The sequence below is a fragment of the Hyla sarda genome, chromosome 2 (genome assembly GCF_029499605.1).
Source record: "Hyla sarda isolate aHylSar1 chromosome 2, aHylSar1.hap1, whole genome shotgun sequence".
In the NCBI taxonomy this organism is placed as follows: Eukaryota; Metazoa; Chordata; class Amphibia; order Anura; family Hylidae; genus Hyla; species Hyla sarda.
In genome coordinates, this window is record NC_079190.1 from 54,771,007 (window position 1) to 54,789,606 (window position 18,600).

General features: G+C 41.8%; 1 protein-coding gene across 3 annotated transcripts in view; it reads right to left on the reverse strand.

The window, feature by feature from the left end:
* Positions 1–2,742: 2,742 nt before the first annotated feature.
* Positions 2,743–18,600, reverse strand: part of FLT1 (fms related receptor tyrosine kinase 1) — a 94,996-nt gene continuing 79,138 nt past the window's right edge. For all 3 annotated transcript variants that reach the window (XM_056561832.1, XM_056561829.1, XM_056561831.1), the window contains exons 11-13: positions 13,570–13,684; positions 7,630–7,738; positions 2,743–6,343 (exon numbers count right to left, since the gene is read on the reverse strand). In XM_056561832.1, the coding sequence (XP_056417807.1) occupies positions 5,946–6,343; positions 7,630–7,738; positions 13,570–13,684 (622 nt within the window). In that variant the 3' untranslated portion in view covers positions 2,743–5,945. The remainder of the gene's footprint in view (positions 6,344–7,629; positions 7,739–13,569; positions 13,685–18,600) is intronic.

Sequence of the window (18,600 nt, forward strand, 5' to 3'; positions counted from 1 at the left end):
AAATACGTGGGAAAGCTCAGAAATGTCGGGTTACGCCCCTTTTTCGGGTCTGGTCCGTCGGGAAAAAATGTTGCATCGTGTCACAGACTGGCGGACGATGTAAATGCGGGCCAATGTCTCCAATATAGCTGCTTCACCAGTCATATATTCTCTTTAGGAGGCTAGGAAAGCTGGGTGACAGGCAGTACAGCTAGGAAAATAATGTGAGCCCTGCACTGTGTAATGTCACCCAGCTTTCCCAGTCTCTTGAAGCCCCAGAAGTGATGAACTGCTTGTCATCCCTCTACTTGTCATGGAGTATGGGAGCTGTGTCCTCTCCCTGCCACCGCCCTTCACACTAAGGCTGGGTTCAAATAACTTTTTGATGATCCGGTCACCGAACCCGGCCCGTATCTAATTCATTTGAATGAGCCAACCGGAGTCATATAGTGACTTTGGTTGACTCATTTTTGCCCTGTGTCCAGTTCTCTGACCGGACCTAAAACCGTGATATACGGTATTTTTGTGGACTATTGCTTTTGGTAAGTGGGGTAGGGATTGGGGGGGCGGATGCTATGACTTTATGGGGCCCCGAAATTCCTGATGGCGGCCCTGCGTACAACATATTTATAGGCTCCTCGCCATTTGGAGAGATGAAATGTCCTAGCACACTTATAGGATATATGTCATTTTTAAAATCGCTTTCATGTTGGTGATGTCATCAGAGAGGAGCGTAGAAAAAATAAGGCTGTGTGGTAACTGATTAAGCCAGAGTTTCCTTTTTCGAAAAACTGCTCCACTCTGGTCCATGGGCTGAGAATGTTACTGCAGCTCAGACCTATTCACATGAATGGAGCTGAGCTGCAATACTGGACACATCCCATACACGAAAGTTGCACTGCTTTTAGGTAACTTTTTTTTCGAACTTTATACAAACTAATCCCTTTGAACCTTTACTTACACTCACATAGAAAGCACACATATAGGCCCAAATTTACGAAAACTGTCTAACTCTTTAACAGTGTAAACTTAGACTAGACAATCTAAGAATGTTCTAGATTTATAATATTGTCTCAGACTGATAAATCGGTCACAGTGGGTGCGCTTTGTAAAAGTCTCTTTACACGAGCGACGATCTCATAGCAAACATCGGCCCCTTAGATTGTCTAGTCTAAGATTACACCAATTATTAGATAGCTTTGGTTCACACAGCGAAATGTCCACCCAGAAAATTTCCGGGCGGAAATTCCACAGACAGCGGGCGCCGGCAAAACATGTCTGCACTAGGACTGTTTGGAAATGCGCTGTCTCCATAGACAGCAGTGCATTTTCTAGTCATTTCGCAGAAAGAATTCGCATGTTAATTGTAATTGGAATTTCTGTGGGAATTCCGCTGCACACACGATGCCACAAAATCCCATCCAAAACAGTCGGACTCTGAAACAACAGAATTTCCGAGCAGAATTTTTCCACCGGATTACACTTGGAAATTCCATAGTGTGAACAAGGCCTTAAAGGAAAACTGCCATATGTTTTGTCCCGCACTATCCACGGGTATCTGTGGATAGTGCGGGAGACGCTGAATATTTTGAGTCCTATCTTGCCCGGATCCGCTGTGCCGTTCGCCCATTATAGCTGGTTTTCCGTATATTCAAATTAGCTCCTAACTGGCACGGGCAGGGTTACTGCCTTCAACTGGCACTGTGACGTAACCACCGCCCAGCCCGCAGCACCGCACTGCTAATGAATATTCATACTTTGTCTTACACTCTCTGTCTCATCTCGACCGAGTCCTGGACGATACTGCATATGCGCGGAATTTCCTACTATACCCGAAAGCTGTCTTCAGCGTTTGAAGCAGACAGCTTCTGGGTATAGTAGGAAATCCCGCGCATGCGAAGTATCGTCCAGGACTTGGCCGAAATGAGACGGAGAGTTTAAGACAACGTATAAATATTCATTAGCCGGGCAGTGCTGCGGGGCGGGCAGCGGTTACGTCACAGTGCCAATTGAAGACAGTAACCCCGCCCGTGCCAGTTAGCAGCTAATCTGAATATACCGAAAACCAGCTATAACAGGGAACGGCACTGCGGATCCAGGCAAGGTAGGACTCAAAATGTTCAGTGTCTCCCGCACTATCCACAGATACCCGTGGATAGTGCGGGACAAAACATGTGACAGTTTCCTTTAAAGGGGATGTCAAGGAGTAGGATAACAGACCTATTATATTTTTTGTTAACCAGCACTAACTATGTCTGTTATGTGTGGTATTACAACTTGGCTCCATTCACTTTACAGAGGTACTCCGGTGGAAAACTTTTTTTTTTTTTTTAAATCAACTGGTGCCAGAAAGTTAAACAGATTTGTAAATTACTTCTATTAAACAATCTTAATCCTTCCAGTACTTATTAGCTGCTGAATACTACAGAGGAAATTATTTTATTTTTGGAACACAGAGCTCTCTGCTGACATCACGAGCACAGTGCTCTCTGCTGACATCTCTGTCCATTTTAGGAACTGTCCAGAGCAGCATATTTTTGTTATGGGGATTTTCTCCTACTCTGGACAGTTCTTAAAATGGACAGAGATGTCAGCAGAGAGCACTGTGCTCGTGATTAAGCAGAGAGCTCTGAGTTCTAAAAAGAAATTAATTTCCTCTGTAGTATTCAGCAGCTAATAAGTACTGAAAGGATTAAGATTGTTTAATAGAAGTAATTTACAAATCTGTTTAACTTTTTGGGACCAGTTGATTTAAAAAAAAAAAAAAAAAAAGTTTTCCACCGGAGTACCCCTTTAATGGAACTGGGATGCAAGGCCACACACAACCTGGTGTGGCGCTGTTTTTAGAAAAGAATCAGCTCAGTTTTTCTAATCCTGGATAACTACTTTATACTGCATCAGGATCTTGAACCACAATTCTAGTACATTTTTTTTTTTTACCCCTTTAAAGGACACTAGGAAAAAATCATATAAAACAGTGTTACTAAAAATTACATTTGCAATAATATGTCTGTCCGATAGCAATGGCCTCAAACCATTCTGCTATATCGCGATATGCATACTGATTCTAGATCAACCCACAAACCCCTATTTCAAAAATCAATTAATTATTAAATATAGTATTTTAGATTTCACAATACCATGTTTCTGTAGGGGGCGCACATAAAAAATTCACTCCATAGGCCCTATAATCTAAAATAGTAAGTTCAGAAATGGATTTGCTGGCGGGTAGTCTTGAAGAACAGAGTGAATCTGGAATTTTAACATGTTGGACCCATCTTGACCACCACAATTGTAGGCTAGGTTTTTAGTTCATTATAAAAACCTTTCCTGAAGATACCGGAGACACCATAAATGTCTCACCACAGAACAGTAAACAGTGTAAGTCACACCTTTTCTTTACCAATATTTCTCAGTGCATTCCCATCTAAATATATATATATTTTTTTTTAATAAAATTTTTATATTAAGATATTAAAGGAATTATGTACAATCGTCCAAAAAACAAACAAAACAAAACATACAAAAGAATAGGTTATTTTTAAATATATTCAGTTTTTTTTTTTACAATATAATAGGGATTTGAGATACGGCTGTAGAGATTGCATGTATGTACATTATAGACAAACTAGAAATAATTATTGCTGGTGAGAGTTATAAAAAAATCTGTTCTTTTAATAACTGTTTGGAAAACACTGGACTATAGCATCGGTCTCCAAACTGTGACCGGTCTGCAAAATTACAACTGCAAGCATGCCATGCTTGCAGTTGTAGTTTTGCAACATCTGGAGGTCCACAGTTTGGAAATCACTGGTCTATAGGATTTGTTTCCTAGACAACTTATCTATCTGAACAACTTAAGAAACGTCTTCACTAGTGTTGCTCGCGAATATTCGCAATGAGAAAAAATGCTAATTTTTTTCACAGTACACATCACAGTGATCATCCCTCTCTGCTTCCAGCTTGTGTGGTGTAAAGAAGGCTCTAATACTACTGTGTGAGACTGGCGTATGAATTTTTGCATATGTGAAATGTGCTAATTTTCGCATATGCAATTTCCGTTTATGCTAATGTTTGCATATGCAAATTTCCGCATATGCAAATTTCCGCACATGCGAAAATAAAACGCGAATATTACGAATATGCGAATTTAGCGAATATATGACGAATATTCGTCCATATATTCGTGAAATATCGCGAATTCGAATATGGCCTATGACGCTCAACACTAGTCTTCACCTTATATGAGACGTTTTGATGACATACACATATACTGCATATTCTTATGATATATGTAATTTGCTGCTCGTTGTTCCTTGTCCTTTTTCATCTAGATGGGCAGATGGGTAGAATAAGTTAATATATTAAATAAATGTGTAGTTGATTTTAAGTTTAAATATGACCCCGTTTCTCTACAAGGTATTTGCTATATCATTATTTCCAGTATAGAACTAAAGCTCACTATCATGAAATGGTCTGTAAATAAGCACCATTGACCAAGAGAGAAGTTTAGCACATTAACACCATCCCAAAGACCATGATGCAAACAACAACAAAAAACAATGGTGGACCTTTGGTGACCCGTTGCTACATGTGGCCACCAAAAAAGGTCACCTATGACCCTTCTGAGAAATAATCTTACAAGGTTGTCTTAGTTTTCGCGCTTCCAAGTGATTGATCATGCTGCCAACACTCTATCTCTGTATAGGGTCATGGTACGATGACATTATAAACAGCATGGTTAACCAACCACAGATTAATCTAGAAGTGGTCTGGTGCTTCCCAAGGACAATCCTTAACTTCTGAGGTCATACAAATACTAAGATGCTACCAATGCTGAATGATCATACCCTATATGTATTTGTGAATCATCCACGAAGACAGCATAAAACCCTTTTATAAGGATACCATATCTCCCCATACAATGTGACGATCAATCAATTGATCAATCTGAATCTTATGGAGATTCGGCAGACATTTCCATCCATAAACATTGCAGTTGGGTCATGATTTTAAGTGTCTGATCATATAGGCTTATACATTTCAAAGCAACATTTCAAATAACTTAATACAATTGCATAGAAATATTGGCCAAATCTCAAAATAAATCACCACAACCATTCTACCGTCATAGAACCAAAGAAGGTGATGAGCAAAGAACCCGATGTTGTCCAGCTGCCAGCTGAAAAAATAGCTCTAGAAAAAAAAAAAATATATATATATATATTTATATGAATAGGCCTTATAGAAGTCCATGGCCTGAAGAGGGGCTTCAAAATCTTGTAATGGCTTCCATATCAATGACCAAAAGTGGTTTACATCAATCCCCAAACTTCTTCCTCTACTTGGCACTTTCTGTACATGGCAGATCCTCCTCGCTCTAACTCTGTAATATAGCAGCTCAAACAGTAAGGTGCATTATAGCTACCAAGAAAATCAATGAAATATCCATTCATATGGAAACCAAGTTATCGAAATGTGTATGTGATGTTTCATCATGCTCCATTGTTTTCTGCTTTGGATATTCTCAATAAATGCACGAAAGCAAATAGAATTTTCCTAATTTTCCCAACCTGAGATCTGAATAAAAAAGCAAGTTCTCCATATATTTATATATTTGTAAAAATAATCCTAACCCCACCCCACCCTTTTAAGATGTGCTACAGATCTGGCCTAATCTTGCTAGCAATGTTATGTTCCTCCTTAGCACTATATTCATTATAGGCTCGCGTATTGTTAACACTGGAGAAAATCTGCAGAATAATCTTTGAACTTTATCTCTTCCATCTTTGGACTGGCTTATTTCAGGAACATAAATGGCTTCCGATACAGTAGAGAATGATAAGAATGTGGCCTGCAGCCACTGCTCCATATATCGGCAGCCATTTCTCCAGTCCTTCCAGGAAGTATATTCAGTACCTTTGATTTTCAATCACAATCTTTGAGAACGAAGCTTTGAGTCATTTCTATTGGGTTACACTACTTTCTGTTGTACATTTTTTTCTTCTCTGTTTAGAGGTCCGTGAATTGTTAACTTTTTTATTGCAATGTTCTCCCTTGATGGTAATGTCTTTGCCCTGGGACACAACGTCCCCAGTGAAGGTGTTAGTCGCTCTACACTCGTAGATTCCTGAATCGGCATGGGTTGCATTCTGGATAACCGCAGTTAGGACTGTGGAATACTCAGTGGTGACTGCATTTCTCTGCTTACTGATGCTGTGGTTTATTGTTCGGTTCCCCATTCTCCTGCGTAAAATCCAGCTAATGTTTGTGTAAAGGTATTTGTTGACAGAACATGTTAAGGTCATGTTTTCACCTTCTTTCGCTAATCTGTCCATGCTAATGTGGAATCCACTGGGCACATCTGGAAAAGATAAAAAATCAATGTACTATGTAATTTCAAATTATTTACTATGAACAGAAGGTAACATCAGTAGGTTATTAGGATCCTCCCTGGATCTCTGAAACGGGACCCCAGTTCTCAGTGAGGAGCATGTGCTATAGATGTCAGAGTGTTGTATTTGGGTCGAGGTCACAGGGGATATAAGTTTCTAACTGCTAGGACCCCCCAGATCTCTCTATCTCACATCCACCACTTCATTCCCATGGGAGTCTCGGGACCCTGTTCTGGAGATCGTGGGGGCAGATCCCAGCAGTGAAACCCCCTGCACTCATACACCTATACCCTCTTCTGTGGATAGTGCTAATAGTGGGACAAGCCCCCAGTTATATCCACTTTTCATAGAAGGACTAGTTGTGTACTCATTTGCAGACTCTGAATGTAAACACCAGTTTTCTCATTCATTGACTAATAACTTAAAAATGCTAAGAACCTAAATCACAAAGTATATCGGAAAATGTGTATGTAGAAAAAATCCATTTGCTCCAGCCTATTACACCTTAAGCCAGAGATCAATGTGATGCTTAGCTGCACGGCCGCCGCAGTGATATATAATGGTTTTATTTACTTAAGTGATTTGAAACTTCCTGTGGAAATAGCTCCCAGGTTTCCTGATGGAAGATGCTGTTTATCTTTGCCAAGCACCACCAGGAATCTCAAAATAAAATGCAGTGAAGTGACATTGGGAAGCCAAGGAGATAAGACTGTTCTGTTCCTGTTTCACCCTAGGTAATTGCAAACACACCCACAGTCCTGCTGTGTGCCAGCAAATGGACAAGAAAGGACCTTTCACAGGTTACTTCAGTTTGATGTACTTGGATTACAGCAAATACTTTAGACTGGGAACAATTCGGGGCATGTTTGAAATCTCTGTCCTATTGTGAGCCTTGACTTACACGACTGTCAGACAGTCTGTTACATGACCACCTACAAAGACACGTCCTGTAGCCCATGCTGAGGTAGAGTAGTGCAGTCAAAACATCAATATCCAGCGGAAAGCAGCAATTTACAGTCAAAGGGAAAACCTTCAACTATTGGTACCGAGTGGAAAAACATAGCAATGGGAGAGACATGAGGCATGAGAGCAACTCCCCCCATGTCCAATATCAGACGAATGAGGCATAAAACAACATGGAAAGGTTTAATCTTCTATAGATTTCACCATTTTTCGGGAAGTCTGTTCTTAAATAATAATTATTAAAAACACATATATAATAAAAAATATTTTGAAAAATGTAACAAGCTCTTACCAGTGACGTGAAAATGTATATCTCTTTTTTCAGTTCCTAATTTATTGGAGGCTGTGCAGGTATAGATACCGGAGACCGATGAATCATCTATGACAACTATCCCTGCGGTCTGAAAAAGAGATCAATTACATGAAGGTCTGGTTGTCTGGTCACCCTTGATAAACAATTAAACTCATTTCTTTGTTATTTAAAGCGCAACTCCAGTGATGGCTCAGGCAGGTGGATATATGTTTACATTTTCTTGTCGTCGTCCAGAGATGTTAAAGCCTATGGCGTTCATTCTACAGGATGGGCAGAAATCTCATAGACTTTTATTGGACTTCCACAAAATCCATAGATTGAACACCGTAGTCTCACACATACATATACACATATATTCCGAAGTTGCACTTCAAACTAAGAGTACCTTCAGGTCTGTTATTATACATTATGGTGCAAATTACTGTGTAGACAGGATAAGTACTCCAAAGAGGCACCACATGAATCTGGAATCTACTTCACTATTTTGACAAAAACTGAAAATGAAGCCAACAATAAAATTGCTTCCTCACAGGTATTGAAGACCTGATGAAGATCCGGGAGGAGGCAGCTACATGTCCAAAGGCATTAGAAGGCAAAAGGTGGCTGTAGATTATAGCTGGCCATTAGCAGAACACACCATGATTTTTATTTGTCTGCTTCTTGGCTTGGGGTTTTCTGCAAACCCATGAGCTGAAATAGCAAAAATGTCTCAGTACTACTTGTCAGTATTGGATGTTGTGAAGGTTTGGGATGAAAACTAATAATATGAGTCTTCTGTATAACTGTTCCAGGGAAACTAAAGTTGCTATTCAAGTTTTCCATATTCCCAGTGACTGGCTTACATAACCTTTGTTATTGCCAAATTTTGAAACCACTATTTTGGTTAAGGATGGGAAACAAAAAATACAAGTGGTGATTTGCTAGAAAATTGGGATATAAATTAGATATGAGAATAAATGAAGTATAAGAATATTAAATGGTGAATAGATATGTAAAACCATAAAATAATAATATGCAATGAACCAAGGTTAACTTTTAACTGTGGTTAGAGAACATACTGTATACTTCACTAGAGCAGGGACCCTTCATCTCTACTAAGATACAAACTATCTAAAGCTATTTTTATAAAAATGTAATCCAAATAATGCATGAGAAGGGGTAGTTATCTGCATTACTAACATGTATCTAAACAGACAATTCCATATCTACTATTACACTTATAGTAACATAATACAGGCATGTGTGCGAATATAGTTCATGTCTTAAAACATGAAGCATGGTTAGATTTACATTCTGACCCTTCAGACCCCTAGACTCCACAGATGTGGAAGAGCAGAAGGGAAGTACATATGTTCGTTCTATGAGTTACACACAATACACTTCTCGTCACGTATCCACTGGATGCTAAAATTAGCTTAAGCTAAAAGTGAGAATATAGAGCTGAGACATGAGAATATAAATGTTTATGGCTTGGGAACTGAGTCATTGAAGAGAAGTGGAAGGTGGTATAATACAAGTAAGTACAGCACTTGTGTCATTGACTGTTTCAATGATACACTGTGTTTTGCTATGTGTGGCCAAAAGTGCTAAGAGGAAATCTCACTAGAACACTATAGCTGTCATTCCTGTATGGTCTTAATGGATTAGTCATAATAGGACACATTTCCTGTCCTTTACCTGCGCCAATCCACATTTTGTTATTTGTACAGGAAACATTGAAAGGGTCACAAATTCAAAGCACAAATAAATACGTAAAGTACACTAGATTGTCAAACATTTAAAGGTGAAAAAGAAAAAAAATTATTCCTGTGTAGTATTTTTCCAATTAATAACATTTCTGGAGCATCTTTACTCAAAGGGGTTTGCAAATAAAAACTAGTTATCCTAAGGATAGAGGATACTTATGTAATCATGGGAGGTTCAACTGCTGGGACTACTTCAAATCTCCAGAACAGGGAACAGAGTCTAGCTGAGAATTAATAAGCGAGTCTCTCGAGACCCGATTGGTGGTTGTGCATGCACTCCATCCCTCCATTCATTCTCTATGGTAACCGCCAAACACTGTACTTGACTACTTTCACAGTTCCTAAAGAGAATGAATGGGGAAGCAGTGTGCACAGCTCCGTTCTCAGACTCGCTTCCCTTTCTCAGCTAGACTCTGTCCCTGTTCTGGAGATCACAAGGGGTCAGACTGCTAAGGAATAGGGGATAACTACACTGCTCAAAAAAAATAAAGGGAACACTAAGATAACACATCCTAGATCTGAATGAATGAATTAATTGTATGAAATACTTTCGTCTTTACATAGTTCAATGTGCTGACAACAAAATCACACACAAATTATCAATGGAAATCAAATGTTTCAACCCATGGAGGTCTGGATATGGAGTCACACTCAAAATCAAAATGGAAAACCACAATACAGGCTTATCCAACTTTGATGTAATGTCATTAAAACAAGTCAAAATTAGGCTTAGTAGTGTGTGTGGCCTCCACGTGCCTGTGTGACCTCCCTACAACGCCTGGGCATGCTCCTGGTGAGGAGGCAGATGGTCTCCTGAAGGATGTCCTCCCAGACCTGGACTAAAGCATCCGCCAACTCCTGGACAGTCTGTGGTGCAACGTGGCATTGGTGGATAGAGCGAGACATGATGTCCCAGATGTGCTCAATCGGATTCAGGTCTGGGGAATGGGCGGGCCAGTCCATAGCATCAATGCCTTCCTCTTCAGGAACTGCTGAAACACTTCAGCCACATGAGGTCTAGCATTGTCTTGCATTAGGAGGAACCCAGGGCCAACCGCATCAGCAACTGGTCTCACAAGAGGTCTGAGGATCTCATCTCGGTACCTAATGGCAGTCAGGCTACCTCTGGCAAGCACGTGGAGGGCTGTGCGGACCCCAAAGAAATGCCACCCTACACCATTACTGACCCACCACCAAATCGGTCATGCTGGAGGATGTTGCAGGCAGCAGAACGTTCTCCACGGCGTCTCCAGACTCTGTCACGTCTGCCACATGTGCTCAGTGTGAACCTGCTTTCATCTGTGAAGAGCACAGGGCACCAGTGGCGAATTTGCCAATCTTGGTGTTCTCTGGGAAATGCCAAACGTTCTGCACGGTATAGGGCTGTAAGCACAACCCCCACCTGTGGATGTCGGGCCCTCATGCCACCCTCATGGAGTCTGTTTCTGACCGTTTGAGTGGACACATGCACATTTGTGGCCTGCTGGAGGTCATTTTGCAGGGCTCTGGCAGTGCTCCTCCTGCTCCTCCTTGCACAAATGCGGAGGTTGCAGTCCTGCTGCTGGGTTGTTGCCATCCAACAGCTTCCTCCACGTCTCCTGATGTACTGGCCTGTCTCCTGGTAGCACCTCCATGCTCTGGATGCTGGCAGACACAGCAAACCTTCTTGCCACAGCTCGCATTGATGTGCCATCCTGGATGAGCTGCACTACCTGAGCCACTTGTGTGGGTTGTAGACTACGTCTCATGCTACCACAAGAGTGAAAGCACGCCAGCATTCAAAAGTGACCAAAACATCAGCCAGGAATCATAGGAACTGAGAAGTGGTCTATGGTCACCACCTGCAGAACCACTCCTTTATTGGGGGTGTCTGGCTAATTTCCACCTGTTTTCTGTTCCATTTGCACAACAGCATGTGAAATTGATTGTCAGTCAGTATTGCTTCCTGAGTGGACAGTGTGATTTCACAGAAGTGTCATTGACTTGGAGTTATATTGTGTTGCTTAAGTGTTCCCTTTATTTTTTTGAGCAGTGTAGTATTCCTGGGCAAACCACTTTCAAACTTGGTTATTTCACCTGGTTTTTACTGTTTTACTTGTCAAAATGTGTGTGCCTATTGGGTCTGGCACTCTCCAATCAGTGGGGACAGTGTTCTTCTCTGTAACATAGTAACATAGTTCATAAGGCTGAAAAAAGACCAGAATCCATCAAGTTCAACCTATAACCCTAATGAGTACCTACTGAGTTGATCCAGATGAAGGCAACAAACCCTCATACTAGAGGTAAAAATTACTTCCCAACTCCAAATATGGCATCAGAATAAATCCCTGGATCAACGTTCTGTCCCTATAAATCTTGTATACATAACCAGCAATGTTATTACTCTCCTAAAATGCATCCAGACCCCTTTTGAACTCTTTTACAGAGTTAACCATGACCACCTCCTCTGGCAGAGAGTTCCATAGTCTCACTGCTCTTACAGTAAAAAAAACCCTGTCTGTGCTGTTCTTTCCTCAAGACGTAGAGGATGCCCCCTTGTTATAGATGTTGTAGAAGCACACTACTTAAGAGCACAACTACTGACTGTCCTCTGGAGGGGGTGCACATTTAATACAATTAGAGCATCTGAATAATTATTTTAAAGGGGTAAGGTAACATAAAAACTTATCACCTATCCACAGGGGCCCCCAGTGGTTGCACTTCCACCAATCACATGCACCACTAACCCCTCCTCCCAGTAAATGGAGTGGCAGCACACTTGCTTGGCCACTCCTTCATTCACTTGGGACTTCCAAAGATAGCTGAGTGCTGTGGTTGACTATCATTGGCAGTCCTTTAAAGGGTAGCTCCCACCATCCTATTTTTTTTCTGTCCCTGCCTATTGCCAATCTATCCCTAACCCCCTCCCTGCTTTTAATTTTTATTTTTACTATATTAAAAATGCCTTTTGTCTGCCTGGCAGTGTGCTCACTACCAGGCAGACATCCCCAGCAGGCACCACGTCACTGATGCCTGCTGGGGGGGACTTCCGCCCTTAGTTCATCTACACAGGGTGCCTCCAGCTGTTTCATCACTACAACTCCCAGCTTTCCCTGACATCTATTGGCTGTCAGGGCATGCTGGGAGTTGTAGTATTGAAACAGCTGGAGGCACCCTGTGTAGATAAACTATTAGTTAGTTACATGCGGCGCTAGCCCGTCCCCTTCGTCTCCCTCGCCCCCCGTGCCATACCCCGTTCCCTCCATCACAACCCCCCCCCCCGCATACCCCATTCCCTCCATCACAAACCCCCCTCCCGCATACCCCGTTCCCTCATTACACTTACTGCAGAGTCCGGCAGGGGGCGTGCAGGGACAGCGGCGGCAACAAGGCGGCGCGATGTGCGGGAGGAGTGGCATCCCAGCCAGTGGCCGGGGAGCCAATGCGCTCGCTCCCTGCCTGTCTGATTGACAGGCAGGGAGCGAATGCAGCTAACTGAAAAAGGATTGATTGCCAGGCCAAAATCAGTCCTTTTTCAGGCGTGACGTCACGCCAGGCTGCAGCCGGCCACTAGGAGGGAGACCCCTAGTGGCCGGTTTTAATTACAAAAGAAAAATAATAAAAGTATATTAGAGATATGTTGTAGTACATAAGTACTACAACATATCAAAAAATAAAGTAGGTGACAGTGCCCATTTAAGCTTACCATACATATTTAATAACTGTTGGCCAAACATTATTTCAGAATTTCACAGTTATCTTTCTGAAGGTTTATTTGTTGTTTATGACCGGACACACTGAAACTGGCTTATCCCTCCAAGAACAAAAGGATTGGGCAATGTCAAATTTGATGGATGTTCACTTCTCTCAACTATCTATCAACATCTATGGTTGGAGTGTCAGGAGGTCGCCAAACACCTTAGAGAGTTGTCCTAACCCGCTAGCGGTGGGCCTGGCAGACTTTAATATAAGGTGTATGGGCAGCGTTAGCCAATCAATTAAGCAGGGGCTAAGCATGCATATTGTTGCTCCAGGCGCTCAGGAAACAAAGACCCCCATTTTTGGGATCCTAGCGATCAGACCCCCACTGATAATTTACTTATATGATAAATTTTAATCTTGGGATAATCCCTTTTATCAATCTAATTTGCATAAAAATCTTTATAGCACTATAGCATAACATATGGTTTATTACCTTGTTCCTCCCCTCGATCAGACGTGTACGTTCTATAATACTATAAATCTTATTTCCCATGCTACGGTTTTTACCGATGATTAAAGGAACTGGACTGTCAGAGTGGAAATCACACCTGTTAGAGAGTAGAAAGAATAGATTAGAATGGAATAGGTAACTGTGCACACACATTTATATAATAGCTGACTGGATGAGAAGTATTACATGAATGGCTCCTGGCTTCCATTATAGGATGTGAATTCCAACACATGACATTTTATAAGGACAAAATCTATGAAAAAATTATTAAACCTCCAACTCACAAGTCATTGTCCAGAACTCAAGAGAGGAAAAATATATTGTGGAGGAAACCTCTAGGGAACCGTGACAGAATGGCTGCCCTTTCCTTGGGCCACAATGTAACTTAAAATGATATTTTCCAAAATTTACATAGTAACATGTCATTTAGAGAAAATATAAGCATGTAAAGGATGCAATAATACGTAAATCAACTTAAACATAATATGCAATTAAGTATAAACATATTTGGTTATGTAAATTGTCAGACAAATATTGTGCAGTAGACAGGAGGCTTCAGACATTTTTTTTGGATAAGAGGAAGAGACAGTGGGACAGGAAGTTACATCTCTTCATTAATCACACCCATGCCAATAAGGCACCATTTACATAGACTTCAACTTCTAAAAGAAACCTCCCCAGCTTGAATCTTTAAAATTAAATATAGATAATACCTGTAAAGCTGCTTTCACACTATAAAGTTCTTACGTTTTAAAGAACCGTTATAATGTTCCGTTATGAAAACCCTTAAAGGAGATGTCCGGCGCAGACTTTTTCTATTCCGTCCTGCCCGGGCTGCAAAAAAAGACAAAGCAAACTTTCACTTACCTCCATATGTTGCCCCGGAGCGCCGCAACAGCTGATGGGTCGGCCGGGCTGTCTGCTTCCTACTTCCTTTAGCCCGGTACGTCACACATCGCTTCAGCCTATCACTGGCCGCAGCGATGTCCCGCCTCGGCCGGTGATAGGCTGAAGCACCGTGTGACGTACCGGGCTAAAGGAAGTAGGAAGTAAAGAGCCCGGCCGACCGATCAGCTGTTGCGGAGCTCCGGGGCAACATATGGAGGTAAGTGAAAGTTTGTTTTGTCTTTTTTTGCAGCCCGGGCAGGACAGAATAGAAAAAGTCTGCGCCGGACATCTCCTTTAAAAATGGCTGTTGCAAAATCTCATTAAAATCCATGGGATTTTTACATTATCCGTTTTAACCCGTCATAACTAGAGATGAGCGAACTTCCAGTAATTCAATTCCTCACGAACTTCCCGGCTCGGCGTTTGCTGACTTTTGCCTGCATAAATGAGTTCAGCTTTCAGGTGCTCCAGTGGGCTGAAAAAGGTGGATACAGTCCTAGGAGAGAGTCTCCTAGGACTGTATCCACCTTTTCCAGCCCACCGGAGTACCTGAAAGCTGAACTCATTTATGCAGGCTAAAGTCAGCAACTGCCGAGCCGAGAAGTTTGTGACAAATCGAATTACTGTAAGTTCGCTCATCTCTAGTCATAACCCGTTATTAATAACAGATGTTATTTTGTGATGGGTGAAAAATAGTGCATGTACCGTTTTTTCTCCCGTCACAAATAATGTCCGTTATTAATAACGGGCTATGACAGGTTAAAATGGATAATGTAAAAATCCCATAGACTTTAATGGTATTTTGTAATGGCCGTTTAACGGCAGTTTTTAAGGGAATATTATAACGGCTCTTTAAAGCAGAAGAACTTTATAGTGTGAAAGCTCTAAACGAAGGAGTTATATGCCTCTACCTCCTCCTATAGGCATGTTCCCCTTAGCTTAGTACTACAGGGGGGGGTCATTACAATTTCTTGGCAGCACAAGCACAGGGGAAGTAAACCATCACACTGTTTCAGGAAGATACAGTAGGCTGTAGATGCTTTATATGGATATACTAAGTACCCCAGAGCAGGTGAAACTCTATATAGCCACATTATGTTCTGACTTAAAGGGGTATCACGCCCCCTCCTGTAGGCTTGCATTGAGGGGCGGAGCGTGACGCCACACGGGGGCATGACGTCACATGCCCCTGGCCCTGCGGTCGAGCGTAATCAGACCCGGAGCGAACACACTCCGGGGACTGATTACAAACGGGGTGCCGCGTGCATGATTGCGGGCGTCCCCAGCTGCGGGTCTCCCGCGATCAGGCATCCTTTGGATAGGGGATAAGATGTGTAAGCACCGGAGTACCCCTTTAAAGAGAAGGTCTTAAAAGAGAGGATCCGCTCTATAACCTTACTATTCCATAGGGTATTTGTAAATGGGTTTGCTAAACCAAACCCTTTTATTTATCGAACTGCACAAATAACTAACCCCAAGTGCATATAAAATGTTATCATGCTCTACTGTTGAGAATATTCCCTTGACTTAATAATAAAGAGAATAAACAGCAAGGTGCAAGTTAAGTGGAAATTTACCAAATGACCCACCCCGCTCCAACACCGGGAGTCAGATGGAAGCACAGTGCAGTTACCAGGAAGGGCTGGTCTGAGGCAGACTTCACGTATGAATGGAACGAGCTGTTCTTTCCAACACTACCACATTAAACCATTAGTCAGTGATTCAAACTCATTTTAGGAAATCAACCACAGACTGTTTAAGAAGGTCCTGAGATGACAACTGACAAATCTCAACACTAAAGAGTATCCAGTAACCTGGAATATTTATAGGGTATGGTCTGGAAACAATCATATACCGGGGCTCTGCAGTTCTACAGCACAATGATCATTTCATTGTTTGAATATGAAATAAGTCTGTTCTCCTAAACAGACCTCATGGCCTCCTACTAGGTCTACCATACCATTCACCATTTGTCGGGCAATATAAAGCTGATCCACCCATCAGCCACATTGGAGAACATTTGCATAATATTTTGAGCAAGAACTACGCCTGCCCAGAGCTTCTGCATGTATAATATTGTGCTGGAACTCTGCTTGACTATGGGTTCCTTCTCCTACTCCAGTTTTCAGTATCCAGTTTTTTTCCCTCCAGTTTATCATCTCATCATCCAGTGCCAGCAGAGTCTACTTTAGGGGTAGCAATTTCAGCAGATCTACATCATCTCCTTGGCTGAGCATTCATCTGTTGAGATGAGTGGGAAATGAGATACCTCTGCTACTTCCAGACACCTCAGGTGGTAGTCTATTGCCTATAAAACTAAATGTTACATTTTAACATGCCTGATGCTTCTTTCCCACAACATCTATCATTGTGGTTGAGTTGCAACATCACCCATACACTGAATGGTAAGCTTTCCCCAACAAAATTGTTGGGTTCAGATGACATTTCTCTAATGTATATGGGCACCTTTAGACTCTACATTTGCTAGTGCCATGTATAAAGAATGATCAGGAGAATCTTCCTTGGAGGTTTTAATCATCATGGTTTTTATTTTCACATCCTAAACCAGGGAAACACAATAAAACATTCTCGAGAGTTATTGTCCTTCCACATCCATTATTGCTTTCCATTCAGAGAAGGTCAAGAAAGTCATAGACCTCATTATACTTACAAGGATACCCAAGCCACTAAATTCCTTCCTTGCTGCAAAGTCTTTCTGGGATAAGATTGTACTTTGAAGGGGAGGAAAGTATCTTGGGATTTGGATTATTTATTCTTGACTTTCCGACAGCCTGTCCTTGACCATAGTCTTGTGTTTTTCTTTCTCTTTGCCATGAATGAGGAGGGATAGACTTTAACAGAAGTCATCAGTTCTATTTTAATATTATAAACCAAAAAGGAGGTGAGGAGAAGGAAGAGGGCCATAAATCTGGCAGTACACAGTAGCAGGAAGCCGAGAGCCCCTGCAATTATTTTTTCAAAGTTCTTAGAGCAATTCCACACTTCCACCAGGAATTCACGTGTTAACCCTTTGATGATAAGGACACTGTGAATCTTCACTTATTTTTTCTTTTACCTTGACTAATCTAATGACTAATGAAAAGGGGCTCAGTATTATGGACTGTATAGCTGGATTGTGTTGAGCGCTCATCAAGGTGAGGGGCCTGCCTATAACACATTGCGCTTCCCAGCTAGCTTTACCTCTCTGGTTAATGCAAGTTTAGGGGATATAATGCGACCCTTAAGAATACATAAAGCTCTTAAGGAAGTAAATTGTGCCATGTTTGAAGATGCAAAGATAACAGCAGTGCTGGGAACGGTCATGTATTGGGGAGGAAGCCAAACAAGAAGAGGAAAGCAGCATACGCTCCTGATTTCGCACAGGAAGCTCCGAACACCTCCTGCCAAAGGGAGATAAGACGGCTCCCATGGCCTATTCTGGACCGGGCCACTGTTATCAACCTTTAGCTGTAACGCTGTCCTCGAGATACTTCACTCTAGTCACTCCCTGTGTTCTCAGCCATTTTTAAAAGCTGCTGCTGCCATTACTAGACAGCATGCCAAACACAATAGAACGATATAATTATAACTGCTGAATGAAAAGCGTTTCCGGGGCAAGCGTGTACTACATGACATCTGTATACAGTACTCGTGCGAGTGATCGAGCTGTGGTGAACCATAAACAGTTGCACAATAAAAGGAGACGCTCACTGTGATTCCTTCCATGCTACACAATAAGGATTTTGGATATAATACAGGTTCCACATATGATAACTACTAGTGGCTCCTGGAACCCAAAGTACTATCTCTAATTATCAGGTAATAGTTATAGAACTAGTCTCCTAATATCTCTCAGATAAGCCTTTGGGCTCCTCAGGCTTCAGGACCAGGTATGACTGCAAAATCTGCACCCTCTATAGTTATACCCCTGCTATTTACTTTTAAGAGTATCTGTGAAAAATGACAGGTATTGAAGGAAAATGAAGGGGTTGTCCCCATCACTCTTTATAAGCCTTCAGTACATTGCTAAGTGCCTAATCAGGCTATGTTTGGAAGTTCCATAGTCAGAAAATGGGTAGGTGGCCAAACAGGTGTGCTGCTGCTCCATTCACTAATGGGACATCT